The 26573-nt window shown below is 38.4% G+C and overlaps 1 protein-coding gene across 43 annotated transcripts in view; it reads left to right on the top strand.

Annotated features, from left to right (window-relative positions):
* Nucleotides 1-26573, top strand: part of LOC126282273 (protein polybromo-1) — a 279039-nt gene that overhangs the window by 82688 nt on the left and 169778 nt on the right. For all 43 annotated transcript variants that reach the window (XR_007551357.1, XR_007551356.1, XM_049981915.1 and 40 more), the window contains exons 12-14: nucleotides 22462-22617; nucleotides 22700-22867; nucleotides 23016-23155. Coding sequence is in view for 41 of the 43 variants with exons in the window: in XM_049981915.1 (XP_049837872.1) it covers nucleotides 22462-22617; nucleotides 22700-22867; nucleotides 23016-23155 (464 nt within the window). In the remaining 2 variants the exon portion in view is untranslated. The remainder of the gene's footprint in view (nucleotides 1-22461; nucleotides 22618-22699; nucleotides 22868-23015; nucleotides 23156-26573) is intronic.

Here is a 26573-nt window from a genome sequence, read left to right as displayed (position 1 = left end):
TTTGATTAAACGACATCTTGCAGATGTAGAAACAAGCCAACCACATTTCATATATCTTTCACATCTCCTTCTTGGTACTGTGATTTTTTTTTTCTTGTCATTGTATTTTTGGAAGTTCTACTCTACTCAGTAATTCTAACATTATCATGTTATTTTTTGTGGTTATGGAGAAACCATAGTGTTAATTTCATATTTTCTTGTAAGCAAAGGCAAAAGCGAGGACAATTGTAAGCATGATTGTGGATGAATGCAGGAAACTTACAGCCAGGGACGTAGATAAGGCTGGTCGACGGACTCGGTTAACTGGCCAGTGGTTGGAGTTTGACTGGTGTGCCACCTCCCATTATCCACCATATTACTCTTACAAAACCCACCACCATACTCTGATTCTTTTTAGGTGGGGAGGTCTGGAACTGGCTCCACTCAGCTCATTAAAATAGATAAGGAACTGTTTGAATAAAGAAGGAGCGGCATTACCACGAATCACTTACTGACAATAACAGCTGGAGGGATTGGCAGCATGTTGATCATACGTCTCACAGACATAGCTAGCTCACTTTTTGTACTGTCTTGCAGGCAGATCAGGTGTGAGGCCTAATCTGTGAGTGGTGTTCATATTTTATATTTTTATGTTCATGTTTACCACTGTGATATGGTGTGTTGAGGAAACAGATCAAGCAATCATTTGATAACAAGCGGCAGGAGGACATTGAACCATACAGTGGCTCTAACCTGTATGGCCAGAGTATCTTATTGAGCTAGGATGGCAGAGACAGATATGTTATATCATACTGCTTGAAATCTGTGCAAATTTTATCAATTGTGCAGGTGGCAAGTGGTAGCGTGCCAGTGTCTGGGCAGTCTGTGACCAGATGTTTTCAAGCGGTTAGAGATTTGGAGAAAGTACAGCCAAGACTGGTTGCACACCCTCTACGTTGAGGTGGATTAGGACAACTTGGGCAGCTAGTAATTTTGTGTAATCTTGTTGAAAGATTACATTGTGAAGATATTGAAGATAGGGCACAGCCATTGGTCTTAATATCTCAGAAATGTAATGACTGCTATTAAAATCATCAGCCGTTTGAATTGGAGGTGATTGTGTTGTGTACCCAATTGAACCCCGTATTGTCTTGCTACGGGCTGGGCAGGTATGTTGATGACAAATATTGACAGTGTTTGTTCTCCTTGCAGCCTCCACAGAGGGATGTGTCCATTTTGGTGCTATATGCAGAACCAGGACTCATCTGACAGGATGACTTGGTGTCGCCAATTTGTGTAATGTTGTTGTTGGGTGCGCCACTGTTGGTATGCCTCATTGTGCGCAGCATCGTTGGTGTGCCACTATTTGCAGTTGTCTTGGGGAAACTGCAACAGTGGTCATGATGCTGAGTGTTCATGGTACATATATAACACTGTGTATATACTATCCTTGCTGCAAACAAGCCCATTTTCTGACTCCATGTATGTGATGTAGCTGCATGGTCTTGCACAACTGAGCAAACTGTATGACGGTTCTCTGGGGCACTGGTCACACTGGGCTGTGGAGAGCCTGCTTGGCATTATTAAGTGGGATCCTCCTGCACTGATCAAGTCCATATTTGCTTGATACTCGTGGGATAACAACCAATGTGAGCAGCTGTATCATGAGCAATATTGGTGAGCAGCCCATTCATATTTGCTTCCTATTAAGAAGTCCATCAGTGTTGTTTCGTTGTAAATGTTAACAGCTGCACAATTTGAACATGGGTGTCTATCTTAATTTACACTGAGATATGTTTAAGGGCCCATTTCCAAATTTCTGGTAGATTTCTTAATTTATGCCTCTTAATTTGTAAGTTAGTGAAGTGCAATAAAAAATGCTGACTGCTCATTAGCGATTGTCGCATGTAATCTTACATTATCTCCTCTCCCCCCCTCCCCCCTCCCACCCCACACATGCTCTGCCACGGAATTTTGATTTGCAGTTCTTTTTTTCAAAGCTATGCCCATGGGTTTCCTTTAGTGTTCAGAACAGATAAAAGCAGCTAGCACTAGATTTGTGCTGTATAATACACGAGTCAAGACTTCTGTAATTTCAGAAGTATTTTATACATTTGGGTTTGGTCTTACATTTTAAGTCCCTTCCACTGATTGATGTGGCACACTGGTAAGACACTGTACTTGCATTTGGCTAAACTGCAGTTCAAATACCTATCCTTCCATCCACCCATACTTAGGTTTTATGTGATATCCCTAAATCATTCAAGACAAAAACGAAGATGCTTTCCTTCTCCATCCTTCCACACTCTTGAGTTAGTGCTCCATTTTTAGTGATGTTGTCAGTAGGATGTTAAAAGTACAGTCTTCTGTACTTCAGTTCCTACAGGGCATTGGGGTTTTTCGAAGAATTGATTGTATCTTTCCACAAAATTCCTTCAGGATTGCAACCTGGGAATCCCAAAAGATGCTCTCAAATAGTGTCGCCAACAGATTTCACAGTTATGAATTTTTCTTTTTCAGTATGTTTTGTAATGCCACATTCTGATGTTTTTCGGACTACAAGAGACAGTGTGGTATTGGGTTGAAAGGCTCACACGTCACGTCTCTCAAATCAGTTAAATTGCACCTTGTGTGTAGCCGATCCTGGGTAATCAGCTACATCGATCTCCCAAAAGCTTCTTCTCCAAAGGCTATAGCAGGTTAAGGGAATTTATTAAACTAATTCTCTATCCTTGAAATAATGTGGATACCCATAGAATATTTTCAGTTCAATCACTTTATGTTTTCAACTGCCGGCCGGAGTGGCGCCGGTTCTGGGCGCTACAGTCTGGAACCGAGCGACCGCTATGGTCACAGGTTCGAATCCTGCCTCGGGCATGGATGTGTGTGATGTCCTTAGGTTAGTTAGGTTTAATTAGTTCTAAGTTCTAGGCGACTGATGACCTCAGAAGTTAAGTCGCATAGTGCTCAGAGCCATTTGTTTTCAACTTCCACAGACAACAACTTCTGCAAGCTAATTTAGTCCTTAAACATTACTCATTTACACATATTCAGATATCATTGGTTTGATAACTAAATAATTTATGAACATCACACATGTGTCTTGCTTTATTCACAGCCAAGATATGAAGTAAGTTAAAAGTCTCTAGTGTCAAGCGAGTCCAATACATGAATGCACATAGAAATCTATATTCAATTGTTCATTAGTCTTTTTACAATCAACACAGACACTAAAGAGCACAGAATACTAGATAAACTTTTCTTGTTCTTCTCTACCCATACACGGAAACTCTGTGGACCATGCCACAGGTACTTGGTTGCCGCCGTTCGGCTGCTGGGTCCTTTTTTTTCTCTTAACTGTGTTTTGACCTGCACATATAAATAGGCGATGCCAGTAGGGCGTACTGATTTCTCCCACTCACCTCTAAAATATCGGGTGTTTGAAACGGTGTAAGGCCGAGTGGTTCTAGAATTTACTTAAAAATTCTCGAAGCACTACATTTTCTCGCCCTTAAATTGAACACACGATATTTTATACAATCATTATTAAATTTATGTCACATACAATTCTAACAATATATGTTCCAACGTAGATCTTTGTACTCATTTAGAATAAATTTTAGCTAATCTTTTAGTTATTCTATTCTCACTCTATTTTGACATCAACCCCGAATATTCCACTGTCATCTGGTAAGTTTTCCTAATAGTTAGAATTCGTTAGGACTCTGTCTCAATTTCCAATAGCAAACTCCAGGTGTTTACGACACTTGTCCTATGAGTACACTTTCTCCTGTTTTGGTAGGTGCGCCCCTTTTTTAATGCCTATTTTCCTGTGGTTCAGGTCAATCCCCTTCTTGGTGCTCCTGTCCACACAGTATAGGCCATCCTTTCTTAGGTCTGCCTATCTGCTGTTTTCATCCAATAGATGCTGGGTGCATCCCCCCTTATCAATCTTGAGTAGGCCTCATGGTTCATTGCTCTAGTATACATTTTTATGTACACTACAACTAATTATTATGTGGTAAAACTAAAACCTGCTTCACCTTTTACGCCCACTTTTTCACACTTCTCTTTTATACCCTAGAGTCCTCCTTTACTTAGAAACTTCTATGTTTCCAGCATCTACTTCATGCCTACATACTTTGTTCAATATATAATATGCTTACTTAGGTTATGAGAGTCCCACTATCCTACAAGTCGTCAGAATATTTGTTAGACTGACATTCCTGGCCAGTTATCACAATTAGTTCCTCCCTGACGTAGGCTCATTAGTTATGTTCCTTATCGGCATGATAAGTTTTTTTTTTCCCCCCCAGTACCTTGGTGATGTAGAACTGTCACAATGAACAACCATTAGTGCGTATTTCTCTATGTGCACGTTCTTTCCCCCAACAACACTTGACGGTTCTCACATCCTTTTAACCTGGATTTTCATTGTTTCCATCTTCATGTTATGTTGTGTATGCGGAAGTGTGTTTATGTAGCCTGATTCTTCGGTCTGCTTACATGAAATAAGTTGAAGGTTATTGGAAACCACAGAAAATAAGGACTTCAGTGATAGAAGTATATGCATATGGAAAGAGGGAAAGATAGACCAGTACTCAGATGAGAAGTAAGAAAGGAAAAAGTAGAAATAGTTGCTAAGATCGAAGACAGGAAAGAAGATAGCCCCAAAGACAGGAAACCCTTACCAACCCCCTTCCCCAGGATCCCTATTTTGTTGGTACTTGAGTGAGAAGCCGGAGGAGGTATGATGTTACACGTCTCCTACAGAACGGACATTCTCACCTTCACCTTTGAAGTCACCAAAGACAAATCTTAGCAACCCCAATGGAACGGCAAATGGTGAAGAACCAGTCACACTTAACTGCGAGGGTTGTCTGAAGGGTGTGGTGTGTGTTTAGTGTTAGTCAAGCTTGTACTTACACTACCCACATCCTTCCAAAACTAATATAAACCCTGCTATCTACAGATAAAGGGTATAAAATATTCTGTACTAAATAGACAATTATACATTATGATCAAATAGTTGTTTAGTTAATCACTTTACACTATATTTTATACATACCTTAAATACTCCGTTCAGTTTATGTCATCTAGACATCACCCGGTTTAAACAGTATCACCATATTATATCTTTCACTCAAATAACATTTTGTTTCATTTCCTGTCTAGAGATCACTATTCATCTGTGATTCTCTTAAGTTTTCTGCTTTACCATCATATCTGGTTTTTTATGTATTAAAGTTATAGGGTAGTTTAAGAATTCGAGAATAGATTACAGGACAGTTTAAGATTTGAAGAGAATTCGGTTCAGGAAAAAATAGCACAGAAGAAACACTGGAAACAACTAGGAATCTGACGGTTGTCACTCCGCCCATTAACACAGAATGTTAATGTCACTGGGAGACAGATGTGACTCCACCCGGATCCTATGGGTCTGACATTAACCTCACTCGATTACTTACGGACCAGTATTTCTTGTTAAATTTTGTGTGAAAGCCTCCCCACTACAAAACAATTACCACTTTACTAGGAAACACAACATTAGGTAAACTTATTCTATTTTGTACTTTGTCATGGACAAGATTGAATTCTTTGCACAAATTGTACATAACCTTGCTATCATCATGAAGTTCAGAAAAAGCAACTGTCGAAATGTTTCTGGAAATTATACTCTCGGTAACTTCTCATTCTTTAATTAGTTAAAATGGTTCCACCAAACTACTTACATTTATAATGTCAAAGTTGGCTATTTTTCCTTTAAAACATTGTCCTATATTATCTACTCACGAACAAACAATGCGTGTAGTAACACCTGGGATTTTCGATTGAATAATAGACATTACTTCCTTAGGTCAATCTGTGCTCTCTTTCAAAGTATTCACATTTCCTGTCTTACGGAATTAAATTTAACTCCACATAAATTTTTGCAAAATTTTAATTTTTCCCTGAATTCAGATTCTACATTATTATATTTATCTTCAATGTCATATTCTAATTTTTTAGTTAAATCTTGAAGTTTCTCATCCTGCCTCTGGTTAAATTCAGTAAATAGTTGATTAACATGAGTATTCAAACAACTAGTGAGTTCACTCTTTAAATCTATCTACAGATTTTCTACCTTATTATTTAAAGAGTCAAATCCAGTCTTTAATAAAACTATATTTGCTGCTTGACTGTTCAAGGTTTCACTTGGATTACTTAAGATTTCACTCTGAGCATCTACTTTTTCACTTAGAGTGGCTGAATCAGCCTTCTGGTCATCCAACTTAGCATCTAATATAGAATTTACTGAGCCTATCTCTTTTCTTAAAGTCTTAAAGGAGCAATTTGAGTGATTGCAGCTGCTGAATCTGCTCGTCGGGCTTCAATTAAATTCACTAAGTCAGACAAGTCTGGCATTTCCCCAGTCACTTCAATAGCTGTGACTGGTTCTGCTAGTGGCTGTTCATGATCCATATTCTTTTTACTCTTAGCTCTGATGATCATTAAAAAAATTCACCTCTGAGTATAATAACTATACTAACAGTTTATCATTCAACAGTTCCCTCAACTGTACCAAATAATTATTGTTTTTTGCTCATCCGGCGTAGAGTTCTAGCTGTGTTGGTGAGTGAATGTGTAATCAGCGCCAGTGGACAGCACTGGCGCCGGCGGCATAAAATGTTAATTTCAGCGTCAGCGGCGGTGAGCGGATGTGGAGTCAGCACCGGTGAGCAGCAGGTAGTGCAGTCGGCGTCGGTGCCTGCTTACTGCGTTGGTGTTGGTGTGATGTATGTGTGTGAAGACAGTTTGCTCTCCACACCCAATCTTCTTAGTCGAAAGGTTGAGGTCTTCTCTCTGGTTTTTTTGCCGCTATTACTTTCCCACGTCTTTTACTACTGCGTCACACTTGCAACATTCTTCCACTGGTTTATTGGACTCAATACAGTTACTGGAAACAGTTCCCATATCTTGTTAGGCCTGGTTGCTATGGCAATTCATAATATCTTATTCCCATTTCTGTTTTAAAATTCCAGTTTTCTTTTTTGTCCTGTCACTTGGGTCGCCACGTTTAAATGTTTTTCGGACGACAAGAGACTGTGTAGTATTGGATTGCAAGGCTCGCACATCTCTTAAGTCGGTGAACTTGCACCTTGTGTGTAGCCGATTATCTTCTCTGGGTAATCAGCTAAATTGACCTCCCAAAAACTTCCATCTCCAAGGACTATAGCTGGTTAAAGGAATTTATTAAACCATTTCTCTATCCTTGAGATGATTTGGATACTCGTAGAATACTTTTCAGTTTAATCACTTTATGTTTTCAACTTCACAGACAACAACTTCTGCAAGCTAACTTAGTCCTTAAACATCAGACTCATTTACAGATATTCACATATCATTGGTTTGATAACCAAATTTTTGAACATCATACATGTGTCTTGCTTCGTTCACAGCCAAGACATGAAGTAAGTTAAGTCTCAAGCGAGTCCCATACATGAATGTACATAGAAATCTATATTCAATTGCTCATTAGTCTTTTTACAATCAGCACAGACACTAAAGAGCACAGAATACCACATAAACTTTTATTGTTCTTCTCTGCCCATACACTGAAACTCTGTGGGCCATACAGTAGGTACTTGTCTGCCGCCATTCAGCTGGGTCCATTTTTTTCTCTTCGCTGTGTTTTGACCTGTACATACAAATAGGGGATGTGCATTAGGCTGTATTCATTTTTCCCACTCACCTCTAAAATATCAGGTGTTCAAAATGGAGTAAGGCCGAGTGGTTCTAAAATTTACTCCGAAATTCTTGAAGCACTACAATATCATCAGCTGTGTTTTTAATGTGGTACACCAACTTATAAATTAGATGCAGAGATACTTGCTATACTATTCAATTAGAAAGGCTGATTTTCCTTAACTAGATGAAAAGAACCTGCTTCGTTTGGTGTTATTTCCCATTTGTTTTCAGAATTGGAAAAAAAGGTCTAACAAATAATGAAATTTATACAGATTTTAACTTATGTCTTGCTTTTGGGAGCAAAGGCAATGATACAGCTTTTAGCTCTTTTAGGAAGCTCATGCTTTCGCCTTGATTCATTCTTATATCAATGAATATAAAATTTCTTACCCCCGCCCCCTCCGGATCAATATTCTGTATTCACTGATTTATCTCTGAATGTCATCATTTTTGTTTGTTTCTGAATTGGTTTGCGCACACAGTCTTTCTTTGTTTGCATATTATCTCTTCCCTTTGTAAGTCGATAAAATTTTCTGATGAATTGTTCCTCTGTCGTTACTGTGTTGCACTGTTCTTCAGTTAAGATGATTTCGTGACTGTGATGTGTATCATTTCCAAATTGTATTCTAGAATATTCGTTAGAAATCAGAAGCAGTCATTAGTATTCATGAAAGTTTGAGAACATTATAAAATCTCAAACAACCCCCCCCCCCCCCCCCCCAGAAAATATGTCGGTGTTAAAGAGACAGAAGATGTCTTCATGGCTGCCATGATGTGAATGTGTTGGTCAAACAATTGGATCTCCACAGCTGCAACCCTTGTCACTACTCAACCACTATAGTGCACAATGGGGGAACTGATACAATTGCCAGACGCCAGGAACAATGATTAGCATTCGGTGATTTTGGAGGTATCGTTAAATTTACCCTCAAACACTTTAATCTATGTGTGTAGGATACATTGTTAACTGTAAAATTGCTATTGGTTGTGGGATTTGCATTCAGTATCAAATAAAAGGATTAGGTGTGTGAATATATCATTATTACTTTTATTTTTGCAGAATTTATCATATTGTAGACCATGACTAAATTGATTGCTGTTATCCTCCATAAAAACTTGGTCTAAAATAAGTAACATGTTTCCATCACACACTGATATTGAAAAGTAAATATTGATGCATGAATTATGTTAATAATTATGTCAAAATCACTTTCCCGGGTGTTTAACCTTGAGAGAAAAGGAGTATTGGGAGCTGGGCCTTGACAGGAATGCTGTAGCGCATCTCACTACCATGTGTAGAGTGCCTCATGTAATGATGTCTCATAAACAGTGGTTCTGTCCATTGCAATGATCAGCTTGCTGGACCCGCTGGTATGCATCAGTAGCTCTTTGCTGTTCATTGTCGTTTGCACTACCAACTAAAGTATTGAGTGACCTAACAAATTCACATCAGCCTTAGCAGCAAAATGTCTCATCACTGTGTGTGTGTGTGGGGGGGGGGGGGGGGGGGGGACGTTTGCATTTGGGTGTGCAGATGCTCGCCAAGGCTGCAGGTTATGCTGTTGCGTTTAACAAAGAAAGGCACCTGTGTGATGTCATCAATGTGCAGTGGCCCAGAGAAATATAAATTGATGACTCTTATGTCCTCAATACATTGCAATTGGTCTGGAAAGTGTTTTATGTAGTTACGAGAGCATTATGTCATTGCTAAGTGAGTTTGAATGTGGGCAAATCGTTGGTGTTTGTGAAGTGGGTGCTTCCTTAAGCAAGCTAGCTGATGTGTTTGGTGTTTCAAAAGGCACTGTTTTGAAGAGCTATATCACTTACAAGGAAATTATAAAAACCTTATCCACTACGACAAAATGTAGATGAAAGTGTGTGTTGAGTGATTGTGACAGACAGTGATTGATGAGGATTGTGATGGAAAAATAGGAGATGACAGCTGGAAAAGTCACTACTGAACTGTATGTTGCACCCATGAATCCTATCGCACCGAAACAGCGTGAAGGGAGCTCCATAAGTTGGCAATTGCATGCAAGCTGGATTTCTAGACCCACACTTCTCTGATCTGAATTCCCTTACCAGGAAAACATGATGCTGAAGACATAAACCTTGGAATATGTAGCAAAGTGAGAGAGTCATTTGGTCACATTGGACTTGTTGCACAGTGTTTCAAACTTCTGGCAGAGTTTACATCCCAAGAGTAAAATATGACCCGAAAGATTGGGGGGGATTCAGTGATGATTTGGGCGGCCATAACATCTTATTCCATGGGTCTCGTGGTTACTGTACAAGGATACACTACTGCCAAGAATTATGTGACTATTTTGTCTGATCACATCCATCCCATGCTACAGTATTTGTTTCCCCAATCGTGATAATGTGTTCCAGGACAATAGGCCCCCTGTTCACACCTGTATGTGTTGTTCAGAATTAGTTTTGTGAGTTTGAGGATGATTTGTCACCAAATCTCAATATTATTGAGCCTTTGTAATAGTCTTTGGAGAGAAGGGGTGTGATCTCTAGCACCTTCTATCGTTGTTAGTTGGATATGCTACTATTTTGCAGGAAGAATAGTATAAGATTTCCTCAAAAACCATACAGGACCAGTGTTTTCCCATTCCAAGATGACTGGATGTATGTAATGCCAAGAATTTTCCTTCCCAGAAGCATTCCTTTCGTGAGTAGTCTATAGATTCTATAGTTTTCAAGTATCTGCTGACCCTGTGTCCTGTTTTGTCATAAATCGGCTTGTCCATTGTGCATTATCACGATGACAAATAAGCTAATCAAGTGATAAGATATGGATGCTGCGTCTAACCCTTCTGAATAACTGCAGTAGTGCTCCTTGATGGAGCTCTATATTCAGTGAACAAATTTCTTTCCTATCTCCTGGCCATGTCTTGCTGGGCATTGGGGTTTGGCATTATTGTTTTATCCCCGTCACATAGTTTGCTTTTTAAGTGGGGCGTCAGTTGGTATCATTTCTTTTCCCCTTCCCTCTTTGTTGTAGTTTTTCAGTATTCAAAGAACTGAGCATGGGCATGCACAAATTTGTGAATAACCCATTTTTGATTTCGGTAGCTGCATTTGTTTCATGTTGGGAAGTTTGAAACATACATAGCCAGCTGTTACTTGATGCTCAGCACAAATGTTATGGCCATTCTAGATGTCTTGTATAGTCACTTTAGGATCAGGATGGTTTCACAGCTTTTGAACAGTCAGTGGTACTTGCTCTACAGCCTCCATAAAACATTGAACCCACAACCTGACTGTGCTTATGTCTACTATAATGTCTAGCAGAATGTTCCTGTCCTCCATGAATACAAATTGGACATCATCCAAAAAGCTGTTTGGTATTGAACAATTTCTTGAATACTATGGTGCTGTCAACCGGTTTACAGACCACAGTGATACTCCCGAAGTATTTAGGAGGAGCTGGAAAGTAAGAAACATTTCATTCTACTGCCACTGCAGCTCAAGTGACATAGTTACGCACATTCAGACCCATTTCTGTGGTTCATTGTCTTTCTACTGATACTATTACAACTGGGTTGCATTGCACTTACATTTTTTAGTTAATCTTCAAAATGTGTAAGACAGTGTCTGAGCATGCCAACTGTGAAGTGTGTTCTGTAATAAAATTTTTGAGTGCAAAGAAAGGTAAGCTAGCTGAAATTCATTGTCAACTTAAAGAGATTTATGGTTAAAATGTGATAACTGATGGTGTGGTGAGAAAGCTCAGTCATGGATGAACCAATGTTCATGACAAAGCACAGATTGGGTGACCTTCTGTTGTCTTGTTGAGAAAGTCAATGAGAAAATTCATGAAAATAGATGGTTCATCATAAGAGTGCTTTGTGATCAGTTGCCACAAATTTCAGAAACTGTTTTGCATGAGATTGTCACAAATTGCTTAAATTTTTGCGAATTATGTTCATGTTAGGTTCGGAAAATGCTTATGGATGTCCATAAAATGAAGCGATTTGACAGTGTTTGAAATTTCTTACTCAATGCAGTGATGAGGGCGATTACTTCTTAAACAGAATTGGGAATCGTGATGAAACTTCGGTTTGTCATGTCACTCCAAAATCAAAACAAATGTTGATGGAGAGGAGACACAATCTGTCAAAAAGCAAAAATTGAAAACATTGTCGGGACAAAAAAATTCTATGCAATGTGTTCTGGGACATACAGGATATTATGCTTGTTGAGTTCCTTCCCAGGGCTGAAACCATCAATGTGGTTCAATACTGTGAAAAATGTAAGAAAAATTCAATGTGCAATTCAAAACAAAAGGCGTGGAATGCTCAGTAAACGCATTATGTTGCTTCGTGACATTCTGCTGGTGTCACTTAAAACCTTCAATAACTCAATTGGCGGCAGTTTGATCACCCGGACTACAGTTCTCACCTCGCACATTTTGATTACTACTTGTTCTTTAACCTGAAGCATAATATTGAAGGAGGGCACTTTGACAGCAACGACAACACAAAACATGCTATTTGGCATTAGCTGTCTTCATTGGCAGCATGAAGAGGGCATAGAAAAAAGTTGGTTTCGTGCTATGACAGTTATGTGAATATTGGTGGCAACTATGTAGAAAAATAGTTTAAGAAATGCTGTTTCTTGTAAAAATAAATTTTGGTTTAGTAAAGAAAAAAAAAGTTTTTAGGAGTTGTTTTTATAAAATGGTACTAACTTTCCGGATATGTCTCATAGTTAGGTTTTTTACAAAACTAAAACAAGAAGCATTTTTTCTGATCATCCCTCATAACTGGATTGTTTGTGATAATATCCTTCATGAAATCTTTGGCAATATATTTGTACTGTGGAATTTTGATAATATTTCAGAAATATTCTCACTATTATGAAGTAGAACCTAAGGTATTTTCTGCAAAATCATTAAAAGTATACTCGTTGTTAAATGGCATCTGTAGGTAGCTTTGTCATTCTGAGGTTATAGCTGCATTTCAGAATGGACAGAGTTGTCCCAACTTGAGTCACAGATGGGAACTGGTACACACCACTAACAAAATGCTGTACAGCTTGCATACTTTTTTTCTTATATTTTCAACTTTTAGTTGATTGTTTTTAGTCTCTGGAATTTTCTTACCTCTTTTACTTTTGTTTTCATTCCATTTTCTTCTTCTTCTTTTTCTTCTTCTTCTCCTTTCTGAAACTTTTTGCTTCTGAATATGCAGGTCATTCACGAAATCTCTTTCCATCTACTCTTTCCCCCACAGCCTATTGTTCAGCATTTCTTCCCATTGTAGTCCTCTCCAATTAATATTATCCTTCACATGGGATCTCCATCTTGTTTGTGCTCTTCCAGTTGATATTATTCCAGATTATCTACCCATTCCAGCTCTTCTTGGTAGTCTTCCTGTGCCCATTCTTTGAATGTGTCCATATCATTTCAGCCTATTTCTTTCCATAATTTTTTTGGAGATTGATCTGAAGCAGTTCCAGTTTTATTTCTTATCCTATCCCTTCTCGTCTTACCACCTGGATCCCTCATAGAAAATACAGCTCTGACGCTTGTATTCCGCTCGCATCTTCCTTTGTCCAAGTCCAATATTCTGAACTCTAGGTCAGAATTAGTAGATAATATGATTCCACTTTGGAAAGTAATTTACAATTCCTAATTATGTCTGATACACAGTACAAAAATTTTGAGCAGTTTTCTGTCTCTAAAGAAGTGGTGACAGTCAGGCCCGTTACGTCCATTGTTAGCAGAGTGGAGAAACAATGACTGAAACCATGAAAGAAAAGTGGCCAATTAGGAGAAGGTTACAGTTATGCTCAATGCTATAATTCTAGTCTTCTTTTTCTTGTGCTTTTGTCCAGCATTATCGCGGGGGCATCATGGTTATGGTTTGATTTGGCATGGTTAATTTAAGGGCTGGCCGGATGCCCTTCCTGTCACCACCCCGTTGGATGAGATGAGGATGATGATGATGAAGACAAAACACAACACCCAGTCCCTGAGTGGAGAACATCTCCAACCCAGCTGGGAATAGAACATGGGCCCCTTTCCATGGTATCCCATCGCGTTGCCAACTCGGCTACCGAGGCGGACGCTCAATGCTATAGATCATCATATGAAAATGGGTTTGTTACTGGGAGGTAGTACGTACTGGGTTCTCGGACAGGATCTAACATTGGCATCTAGCAGGAAGATGGAGGAGCTACTAAAGAACTTGGGACTCACTGAAGAACTTATGAAGAATTTGAGGCCGAGAGCATGTAGGTGAAAATACACAAACATGGCATACCAATGAGACCAGTTGTTAGTGATGTCAGCTCTCCTACATACAGGTAGGCACAATACTTAAATAAATTATTAACACCTGTAATCAGCTGTTGTAGCCATCATATGAAGAACTCTCAAATGTTTGTTGGTATCATAAATCAGATCAGGATAGGGTCAAGTAAAGTCATGGTCAACGTCGACATGTCCTCCCTGTTTATGAAGGACCAATGGAAAACACATTAAGACTTTTGGCCACTCGGCTGAAATTTTCAAATTATTTTGACATACTTTGAGAACAACCTACATTTTGTACAGTGGAAATTATTATGAAATGACTGATGGAACAGCCATGTGTTCACCACTTTCACTGGCCGTAGCCAACTTTTTCATGAAAGATTTGTAAGAATGAGAGTTGAACAGTACTCCCTCCTGTCCATCCTGCTTCTTTAGAAATGTTGACGATACATTTTTAACCTAGGCACATGTGATAATGATGCGCTGCTGCAGTTTTTTGACCATTTGAAAGGTATACTTCCTAACATAAGATTTACAACGGAAGTTGACAAGGATGGGAAGTTGTCATTCTTCAGGGTGTATACGACCCAGGATGACCGGAAGATCCGGGAAAAGCCCGATAGTCTTTTCATCTGGGAAAAGCCCGGGAATTTTTTAGAATTCCGGGATTTTTTCATTGTTTTCATTTTCAATTAATTTTTTAATATTTTGAGTGGTAAGAACCGATACTCTACCAAAGGATATTATTGTATCCTGGTACTGCAGAATAATACTTCAACAATAAGACATAAACAAGAGAGAAAATCGAAAATAACTTAAATTGCAAAGGAAATGCGCCATATACAACAATGACACACAGTGCTCACGCAAGCGTCTGTCAACAGGAAAATGTGTCAAAGATTTTAGGAAGACTATGCTATGCTTCATAACAACAAATTGCCTCCGATGAGTGTGAAGTCAGGACTGTTTGCATTAGATTTGCTTTAGCAGTTACGAGCAGGCTCTTGCGCATGCTCACTCGAGTCGCATTTGAGTAGTTGGTTCTCCCGCTTCTGGCTACAGGAATGTGGCTGTTCGCTATGCAAGCAGTCGCAGCGAGTAGCTAGATGCTACCAGGAAAAGGGGGTGCCAAATTCATATTCTTGAGGAAACAAACTTGATTCACAAAGTGCCTATTGATTATCCATATGATTTTGAAATGCATCCCTATAGGTTATTAAACATTGTTGAACACACTTTTAAGTTGATTTCTGAATGAATCATCAGTTGATTTTTGAATGTGTGCATAGTGTACGTGATGTCTCTGTCAGGAGAATCCTTGTCACATTTAGAAATAAACTTCCTGCAGACAAAAGGGGATGGGTTTGTATGAACTGAGTGGAGTAAAGCCATACGGATGAATGCCAGTCGCTGTCTGATTAAGTGGTTGATTGGGTTTGCAAATGATCAGCATTGTTATAATTACCAGTGAAATCCATAGATTCAGACTACCAGAATTGAAATAAACCATCAACAGGAATAACAGGTGAGAAAGATTACATAGTATCTTCTTGATGTATCAAAGAAAATGAAATTTTGACGGAAAATTTTTGGCGAGATTGTTACACTAGTAAGGACCAGTTGTACAGTCCCCGGCTACCAGACGGAAGTAATGCAGAAAACTTGGTGTACGAACATGTGATAATGCCTAACGAGAGAATAACCACGAGATCACCAACCCTGCCAGAATCACAGGTTTAGTTAAGTTAATCAGCGAGCAAATTTTGACAATGGCAGGAATAGTTACAGAATTGTTGATGACAAGATTGTTAGAATGAGGAAGGAGAAGAAACAGGGACATAACACAAATTATGGAAGAATAAGACGATTCTAAATTTATATAAAAATTTCATATTACTACTTATCAATCTCATGCTCGAGAAACTGGTGCATATGAATGAAATGTGAAACTGTTTCCTAATATAAAGCTTTTTGCTTGTAGTAGGCGTAATAGGCATTTGATATTGGTACTTTGTGAATTATATTCTGTCGTGTTATAAAAATGATCATTTGTGCCAAAATATTCTCATTTATTTGGTGTGTGTTACAAAATTGTTGCAATATTAGGCAGGCCTATTTCGTTTTATCTAGCAGACAGTGACAAAATAGATGTAATCAGATCGAGAAACCCAGTCTTGGGTATTATTTGTATTCACAGCTTTTTCAGTATTAGATAATGACATTTCGATTTTTCACGTAGCAAAACGTGTGATGAACTTTGATAAGGTAACAGATTCTTTCGCAGAAGGGAAAGCACGCCATGTAAAGCTGTAGCAAGATTAGAGAGGGGGAAAAAATGCTATGAGCTAAGGATTGAAGAAATGTGTACTTTCTTGCATGTTTCTTGTCTTTATTGGTTTTATGCATCCTGCATTTAATTTTATGTCACACAAAACAGCAAGTTATTAGCCAGTAGGCAATAAAGAGTGCAAATTTTCTGAAGAGTTCTTTTTCTCCCGATTACAAGTAATCCCATTTGCTATTCATTGCGATTATAAAGGGGGGCAGGCTTTCAAACGGGCCTACTGGGAACAGGAGAAGCAACACAGGACATTTCAATTTCCACTGTCCTGTCTAGGTTTGATGGCATCCATTACAGAATATACACATTACAATTCCACTGAGTGAAATACAGTGACGTGCTATCGAAGAATGCTGTATGAAGAGGCGTGGCACTGCACTTTGGCACACTTAAGACCAAATAACATGTCTTACATTTCCTCGAACACATATGTTTTATGTTTCAGACTTTTCCGAAGCATGTGCGCTACAAGATGAACATATTTTCGAAAATTCTATTTTATTTTTAGTTTGACTCGGTTCGCAAATATCTTAGATCCCAGGCTGATGCGCAGAGCAGTCTGAGTTACAGTGGATAGTCTCCACGTGACCCATGCTTACATTTAGTGATTTTGCTGTTTCCCCTTCTTTTACTCTCACGTCAAATGAAAACAATATGGGTATGTGGCCGGGAGCTATGAACTGAATTAAAAAACATTCACATAATTACAGAAGGCTAAAATGTGTTATTAATTTCAGATTTTATTTTATTTCCACTTGTCTGACAGTCAATCATTAATCGCCTTGCAGAACAGTAAAGTTATTTTTGTCTGTTTGCTAAAGAAATTTGACTTTTATTAACCTGTTCCGCTGAGGCAGTCAATGTATTTGAAACTAAATGTTTAATTCCACAGTTCAACTGTTTGCTGCATTTCAAGTGCACATTTTCATCTTCTAGCATATGACATTATGCCATAATAAAGAACCAAACATGATATAATACAGCAATGGTGCTCCAAGAAAATTTTCATCCCAAAAACCACACCGAAAAGCTTAATATCAGGTCGAGGTCTACTTCATTGGGAATCTGGACATATGAATGTGCACTTTAAGTATGCACTTTAAATGTGCACATTTTAGTGTGGTTCATGAAATTCCGATGTTCTTGGAGTGTCCTCTGATGTGTTGTTTCTTTTATGACATAATGTATGATAGTTTAATGTTTTACGCGTACGTGTATATGGGCTTCCTACATCATGGTAGCCACGCAAGCACGGTGTTGCCTGTTATCTGCGCTCCCTGGCAACTGCTGAAACAACTATTTCTAACAGGTCACGGGTAAATATTGTGAATAGTGGTTTGAAAAGTGTTACTTTACGTAAGTTTAACTATGTGCGATAATGTACCATGAATTTCTTAAATCGCAGAGCGTTTGACTCTCATTTGAAAAATCAACTCTATGATGACTAGCCAATTAGAAGAATTTTGAACCCTGAAGATCGGTAATTTATGTCATCATTAAAAATTTTACTGGCACATATGTGTGACATATCTTAAAGTGTAACACGCGCGAAAAAGATCAACATTATATGCGATAGCTTAGCTTCTCTTGTAGCTTATTAACCTTAAAGACCAATATTGTGTGTGAAAGATTTGCTTTTCTTCTAGCGACACTATGTATATTAATTTAGACTGTTAACTTTACCTGTTTGTGTGTTCATGTTACTTAACAGTGATGTTGCTGTTGGCTGACTAAATCACGTGACAATGATTTGAATATCCGCTGTCATCGTCTGGCAAGATCACGTTACATGAGCTATGACTGTCTTACAAAAGCGAATTAGAATCTCGATTTCAATGATTCGGAAATTAACGTGCGGTGCTTGGTGGAATTCCAATGTATGCTATCCTAATACAAAAATATGAAATGTACATGTTGCTGCATAAAAGATATTACAAAAGCGTGTCTTTTTCCCTGAGTTTTGTTTTCTAAAACACCGGGAAATTCTATGCCCATGTATAAAATCATAACCATTCAAAGGATTGATAGGTTTTACAATTCCGAGGGAAAATATACTGTCACTTACCATGGAAAAAGTGTGTTTTCACCCGGGAGAAAGTGTATCTTTAAACGGCAAATCCGGGAAAAACCCGGGAATTTTTTTTCCTTGTCCTTGTATGCACCCTGTTTCTTAGATGTGATGGTCAAATGGAAATTTAATGCACAAATCAGCCATTCTGTGTGTAGAAAACCTACAAATACAGACCTGTACGTCAACAAGTGTAGCTTTCATCATCCAGCTTGCAAGAGAGCTGTGCTGAACACCTTGGTACATAAGCCAGACTATTTCAGGCAAGGCCCACCTTGTGACCAAGATTAACTGTCCGATAATGGTGTTCAGATGGAATGGGTATTCTGTTATGATATTAGGTCAGTGATGTCGAATGAACCAAGATGTGATGATATTGAACAAGGCCCAGGACAGAGACGTATAATGCGACTTCATTTCTACAATGTTAGTAATATGAGCCCTAATCAGGCAAGGAATCAGACCAGTCTTCTGGCCACCCAAGAAAATCAAAGAAATCTTGTGGCCAGTTAAAGATATACTCAGCCTGAGAGTAACAGGAGTTTATGATAGTCCTTGCAAGTGTGGCAAAATTTATGTGGGCCAGTCTCTATGGCTTGTTGCTGACAGTGTGACCTTAAATGCAGAATTTCAAAAATGTGCAGTGGGCAACTTCAGCCTCTTAAACACACGATTTTGTTTGATCAGATCAGAGTACTTCTCAAACATGGAACTGTTGGGACTCTGTGGTCAGGAAAGCCCTTGAAGTTAGACTATGACAAAACAACTTTAATAGTCACCAGCTGTGCACTTAGTGATGCACAAAAGTGTGCATTTGATAAATAAAGCGATCGGAGGAAGACATCTCACAGTTTACCACGTGATGTGAGTGGTAGCACAAAGATAACTATGGATGTAGGGTGTGCCACTTCAGTATGCGCCATTTCCGTTGTCATGATGTATTATGGCCAATAAGGGTCTGTCATACGGTAGTAAAAGTGGGAGTCGTACCAGTTTAATGATAGGCAGACTTAGCTCCTGACAACAGTGACTGAGGCAATCATCGAAAGCTTGGAACTTCACCTGAATTTAATGCGGCAAGTAAACTCACAGCTTTTTATACAAGGACTCCTTCGCAAGACACTTTGTACTTGTATTAGTTTTCTGTCCCCTCCTCAGAAACTGATGTTTTTTCCCTTGTTGGCTTACTTCCTAGATATTTGAAAGCATCTGCTTCTTTAATAAATTTTTGAATACAAATTATAAAAGAAATGAGCCAGAGGCATAATTACAGAAGCCAGTACACATATGTTAGAAGTACTGATCGTGGCTGTTGAGATACTTGACCCACTGTGACACAAGGCGGTGAATGGCTGTCTCAAAATCGCTAGAGCTGTGAAGTTAACCAGTTCCGCACGTATAGCTGGACCTTGTTGTCTGAGGTGAATCGTTTGCTCCTCAGAGCCTTTTTAAGGGGACAAAAAATGGTGTAATCGCAGGGGGAGAGGTCCGGACTGTATGGAGGGTGGCCAAGAACCTCCCATTTGAATTTCTGCAGGAATGCTGCGACTGTGTTAGCTGTATGAGGCTTTGCACTGTAATGGAGCAGAATGACCCCATAGGTGAGATTACCGGGTTGTTTTGATTTGATCGCTTGGCGAAGGGTGGTCAAGGTTTGCGAGTAACACTTGGCATTCACTGTTTTCCCCTGCTGCAGGAAGTAAATCAGAAGAAGCCCATCTTGGCCAAAGGAGAATGTCAGCATAACCTTTCCTGCACTCGTGTGAAAGGCCTTGGCTTTTGCTGGTGGCAGTGACCCTGGATGTTTTATGCTGGAGACTTTGTCATTTTGATTCTGGTTCTAAGTGATGACACAGTGACTCACCTCCAGCCACCACTCATGCCTGGAATGCATTCCCTTCCCTAATATAGTGCTGCAGATGAGCAGGACAGTGAACTATTTCCACAACATGTTTCCTGGTGTGGTTGAAGACTGTGGGGCACCCATTGGACACACACTTTGCACATGTGCAGTTGTTCCTTCAAGATGGTGTGAACACTTCTGATGCTTAATCCGGCGGCTATGGCTTTCACTGTCACTCAGCAGTCCTGGGTAATGAGTGCATCCACCAGCTGGACAATGTCATCGGTAATGCAGTCTCAAATGCGTCTTAAATTACCCTGCAGTGTGGTGCTCCAGACCATGCATCATCAGCTAGTGATACCCGTCCTTCCCTGAAGCTCTTGTGCCATGCCTCGACCCTTGCAAGGGACCTGCAATGTTCGCTGTACACTTGTGACATTCGTTGATGAATGTCTGTTCCTCCTACTCCTTGAGTTGTCAGAAAATGGACAACACTCTTTGCCCTTCTTTTGACATCTCCGTGTCACTGTTTGCAATACGACTGGCAATGTTGGATGCTTCTGCTAGTTTTGTATAGTCACATGACGTGCACACGTGCCCTGTAGCGATGGGCTGTGAACATCCACACTCTGGTTGGAACCACACCTCGTTACACATGTCATGATATTACCCTCATGTCATTGGTTTGCATATTCCAGACTTCGGCTAGTTTCTTTTTGAATGCCCCTTATAAATCCTTCGTTGTTTCATTTTCTCTGCTGATTTTCATTTCCTCACTTTTCGTTAATCTTATTGCAGGACTGTGTCTCAAATTACCCTCTGACAGACATTTATGTGTTTTTTCCAATTTCTACTTGTTGTCTTCTCATATCATCACATTGCATGTGTATGCTATGGTTTTCATATCTTCTACTGTTGACTCTTAATGAACTTCCGTGACTGTATTCAAGAGAGTACACTTCTCATCAGACCCTTCTACCTGTTCTAAACAATTTTGATTTTTTGTCTTCTACGAGTGCTATCCATAAAGTACATTACGTTTTGGAATTAAAAATAAATAAAGTATTGGAATTTTTTTATTATATACAGATGAAAGCCACACTTAAATACTACTTTTCTACATAGTTGCCATTTAAATTAAGGCACTTATCGTAGCGATGGACTAGCTTGGAAATTCCTTCGTCGTAAAATTCGGCCGCCTGTGCCTTCAACCACGTGGTTACCTCTTTTTGGACAGAAAAGGTGTGATTTTATGGATTTCCTGGAAAGAGGCACTACAATAAACTCTCAAAGGTATTGCCAAACTCTGCACAACCACAGAAGAGCAATACAAAACAAGCACAGGGGAAAGTTGGGCTCAAAGATCTTGCTGATTCACGACAACGCCCGGGTCCACATGGCAAATGCCACTCGTGAAGTTCTCATATCTTTTAAGTGGGAGTTGTTTCCTCATCCGCCGTACAGTCCCGACCTGGCGCCGAGCGACTTCCACTTATTCCCAGCAATGAAGAAGTGGTTGGCTATGCAGCGTTTTGATGACGACGCACAGTGTCAAGAAGAGGTAACCTCGTGGTTGAAGGCGCAGGTGACCGAATTTTACAACGAAGAAATTTTCAAGCTCGTCCATCGCTACGATAAGAGCCTTAATTTAAATGGCAACTATGTAGAAAAGTAGTATTTAAGTGTGGCTTTCATCTGTATATAATTAAAAAAAATTTCAATACTTCATTTATTTTTAATTCCAAAATGTAACGTTCTTTGTGGATAGCCCTCATATTATAACACAGTTCGTGCATTTGTTAAACGTATTTCTGATTCTGAATTACATTCTTTTTGACACTTCCAGTCTATTCAGATCTTGCTTATCTCTTCGCATCTAACAGTGTCATAAGCTGTTCTCCCATTTTTTCTTTCTTTTGGTATTCTATGTAGGTTAGCCCCCTTGCTCTCCAAAATTTACTTTGTCTTATATCTGGTAGCTTCTAGATGAAACCAGTAGTAGATAACGTGAAGCCTGTGCTGCCTCAGTTGTCTTATCACAAAATGATGTTGTTAATAGTCCTTCAGTTTGATGATGAAGGGAATGAGGTAAATCTGAAACACTGAGTTAACTTTGAAGCAAGCTAAGACTCATATAATTTTCATTAAGGTGTAGTAGTCAAGTTGTTTCCAATACTGTTTCTCAGATGTGAGTGGAGTTAGTGTATTTATTGCATGTCTTTTATCTGCAGGATTCAGAAAGTGAAGATGATTCTGATGATAGAAGTGCAAGACGTAAAAGTACAAGAAAGTCTGCTTCCACGACACCAAAGCCAACAAAACTCCGAGAGGATATGCCATTGAAGAAACGCTTACATGCACTATTTAAATGCCTTATTGACTATGTAGTAAGTTTTCATTTCTGTTGTAGGTCATTGTAATAATTGCTAAGCTTGAGAACTTACTTTAAAGTAATGCAACATTTTGCAGCATGAAGATGGACGTCAGCCAGTTCTTATGTTCATGGAGAAACCATCAAAGAAACTGTATCCTGACTACTTTCAAGTAATAGCAGAGCCAATAGATATGCTGACAATTGAAGCAAATATAAAGAATGAAAAATACAATTCAGAAGAGGAAATTATTGCAGATTTCAAAGTAATTTGTTTTTATTTGATTGTATCTTCTCAATGTGTAATTCATTACTCAGAGGTGTTTGATGTTGATCAATCATCACTTACCAGTAAGCTGCTTCAGATTACATAATTTTTTGGTTTTACGAATGATTTATATTTTATGCTTTCAGCTTATGTTTAACAATTGTCGTCAATACAATGAAGAAGGCTCAATGATATATGAGGATGCAAATAAACTAGAAGAAGTTCTGATGGAAAAGGTGAAGGAACTAGGAGCCTTACAAGAGAGTGTAAAGAAGACACCCAGAGTGTAAGATATAATTTTTGACGTGTTACCTATTGTGTTAAACTTCCTTAAAATGTAGTGTAAATAAATGTGAATTCAAATTTGAATAGAATAGTAGATAATTTTTTTGCAAGTTTAGTCAAAGAAAAAGAGATTACAATGTGGAGCATAGTGCACTGTAAGTCATGCCGTTGCCATTACTGTATAATATTTTAGATTTATTGAGTGTCACTTTTCCCAATGTTTATATTACAGATATCTTCTTGATGGGATCTGTCTGTTTATCTTTCCCTCTTTTTTTTCTTTTTCTTTTTTCTTTTTGCCTTGAATGTCTACATTTGTGAGAAATTTAATCAAATTTGATCAACTCGGTAGCTGTTGACAAGCAGCATACTACAGATTCCTTATATTCAACAGCGAAAAAATCGCGTAAAAAGTTAGTCTCAAAAAATATGATAATGATGCAGCAAATATTTGTATTTGCTGAACATTTTCAACTACCCATGATTGCCTTAGAACTGGGAACTATTTGAGTCTGAATTCATTACACTTCGAAAAGTATTTTCCTCATCTCATTTTTCGTTTAACTGTAGATGAGTACTACCTTTTTATTCCTTCCAACAGAATATAAGAACTCATCTGTCGTAAACTTACTGCCAATCACCTCTGGCTGATTGATTTTGATGAAATGAAATGTACTGTAAGTACATTGTTCAAGGCCAGAAAACGTTTGTGCTCTAATATTTGCAGACTAATCTTTCTTTTAATAATGCAAGCAGTCTTATATCTTTCTTTCTTTTCTGTGGATATAAGCTGGTTCAACAAAGTAAGGTGATCAGTTCTTGGCAAGCGAGTCTACACATCCTGCTGATAAGACATTTTAGTGTTCTTATTTGACAGTGTGTAGAGTATATTTAAAGGCATTTTTTCTATGCCTCGTTGTTGTTTCAGTAAAGTGTGACGTATTTAGTGTGTACAGGCCACTAATATTTGCAGAAATGTTTGAATAAACCCATGGTTTCAGAAAAGGTATGCACATAAGCTTTAACTTCTTGTGTAATTGGATTGATGGTTACTGCTACAGAACTTACTTTGGTGCATATTCGTGTGTTGTTTTTTCAGTTGTAAAATTGGTTTTTTGATTATCATACTAGGTTATAAACATGTTAAGTGGGATTGAGCATCTGAATTGCGGAAAACCTGCCAAAGACTTAAAGAAAATGAATTTTTTTTTGGTCTGTATTAACAGGGCTATTTTCCCACAGCAAAAGACGGAGTGACATTTTGGAAGTAGATTCTTTTGCCACAAAATATTATGACTGTTAAGGAAAAAGGATTTTTGTGTGGTAGGACAAATAACGTCCAGAATCTCACATCAGAGATACATAGCAGGAAGGTTGATACAATGTTCAGTTAAATAACAACTAACACCTGCAAACCATAGAAATGATTACAATGTGGACTGCATCAAGTTCAGTGTAAAAGAGAGAGAGAGAGAGAGAGAGAGAGAGAGAGAGAGAGAGAGAGAGAGAGAGAGAGAGAGCAAATGTTGACCTCAAGTCTTGTACACAGAGATATCCTTATAAGGAACCAGATCAAGAAGAGAGAAAGAGATACTGGAAGAAAGGACAGACAGCAGGGGGGGTGTTAGTCAGCAGAAAGAGGGTGCAGAGATGTGGAGGTAAAACCATGTTCTGGTACAGGAAGTATCTGTAGACTGGGAAATAAGACTGCAATTCCAAATTTGCCAACAATATGTTGAAGGCTGATGGATGGCAAGAGTTACTGATTACAAACAACATTCTTTTGTGCAGTATAGGACTGAAATCACATGTAACAGGGAAATTGTAACCATAAAATTAAGGGGGTATACTACAATCTGGCTGTTGTATACCTCCTTTCAGTGGTTCTGGCAGTAAATAATAAGCTCATCTAGTGTTTGTTCATGGATATTGTTCTTTGACAGATACTTATTAATACTGTGGGGGAGAGAATTATTTTAATTTTTATTTTTTCAGCTTTCAAAGTACTGTTTGTAGTTCTATATATGTTATAGATGGTTGTGAATCATGACTTTCAAAGCTTCTTTGTGTACAACATTTGAACTAGGATTATTAAGGACATTAATGAAAATCTTGCTTGCTTCACTAACACGGAAGAGAGCTGTGCAAAAAGCAACTGACACTAAGGTCCACGCATGCTGCATCTGGACTTGGCCTTTATGGTCATGCTATAATGTAAGCTCACCGGGAGTTGTACATGTTTAATGTGAATGACAGATTGTTAGTGGTAAGCAGGATTTGGGGTATAAAAACTTGCTTGCCTTCGCAACTACCATAAATATTTCAGCTTCTATGATGATACATAGGAGAGAAGTAGCTTTAAGCCTGTATGACTGAAAGTTCCTGACGAATGAGATAATGGTTGATGCTCTTGATCAGAATTAAGTCACACCTCACTTTTGGAAGGAGTTCCCAAAGAGTGAGTTAAAGTCTGATGTTCAGATTTCAGCCATTCTGGCGGACACAGAAAGACTTTACTGTTTTCTAGGAATTTATATTCATTAAAAAAAATCAAAACGTAATTAGTAGACACCCAGAACACAACGAATTTTCAATCAATTTGTTTTTGCTAACAAAACATATAAATAAAAGCTATTGTGAGAACCAAAATAGTGCTGTTCAGTTTTTAATACACAAAGCGAAATCTGTGGATGCTTGTATTGTAGACAAGTAAATTTGCTTTTCGATTGTATTCGTAAAGGTAAGATTGCAGTACTTAATTCTGTCACTGACTTAACTTCCGAATGTACATCTGTAACTGAGTTTGCTACTAAGCTGAGAAAACAATTTTAGATAAAACTTCAAATTATGATGTCCTTTTTTTCTGTGTTTTGATTTTGATGAAATAAAGTGTGCGGGTTCCTTGCCCCAAACCATGTTAAAATTACCTGTGTAAACTTCATGAAAATCTGTCTAGTAATTTTTGCAGACTAGTGTGCTCAGTGTAGTTTGCTGTGGTTTCACTTTTTGCACATCACATTATTTCATTGGTCTTTGTCTCTGTTGCTGACTACTTCTTCTTCTCAAAGTTACGTTAATTTTTTTTTTTTTTTTTTTTTTTTTTTTTTTTTTTTTTTTTTTTTTTTTTTGGATTTACAACTTGTGCTTCACCAAGTATCTTTTGCTCCTTGATATGTCTTACATTAGCAGAATTCTTGCCACAATTTGACAGCTGTGGCACGGTATTAATGTTTCATCTTCTTCTTCTTCTTCTTCTTCTTCTTCTTCTTTTTTCTTTGCCCTATTCAAAATGTGGTATTAGCACTCTTAGTGTGGACCAGCAGTGACTTGACCCGTATCTGATGCCATAAATTCAGTTGGAAAAGCTGTTAGGAATCTGAATTCCATCAAAATCTGCCCTAATTGGATTTTATGGTATG

Source organism: Schistocerca gregaria, chromosome 7 (genome assembly GCF_023897955.1).
Source record: "Schistocerca gregaria isolate iqSchGreg1 chromosome 7, iqSchGreg1.2, whole genome shotgun sequence".
Classification (NCBI taxonomy): domain Eukaryota; kingdom Metazoa; phylum Arthropoda; class Insecta; order Orthoptera; family Acrididae; genus Schistocerca; species Schistocerca gregaria.
This window is presented reverse-complemented; position numbering and strand designations above follow the sequence as displayed.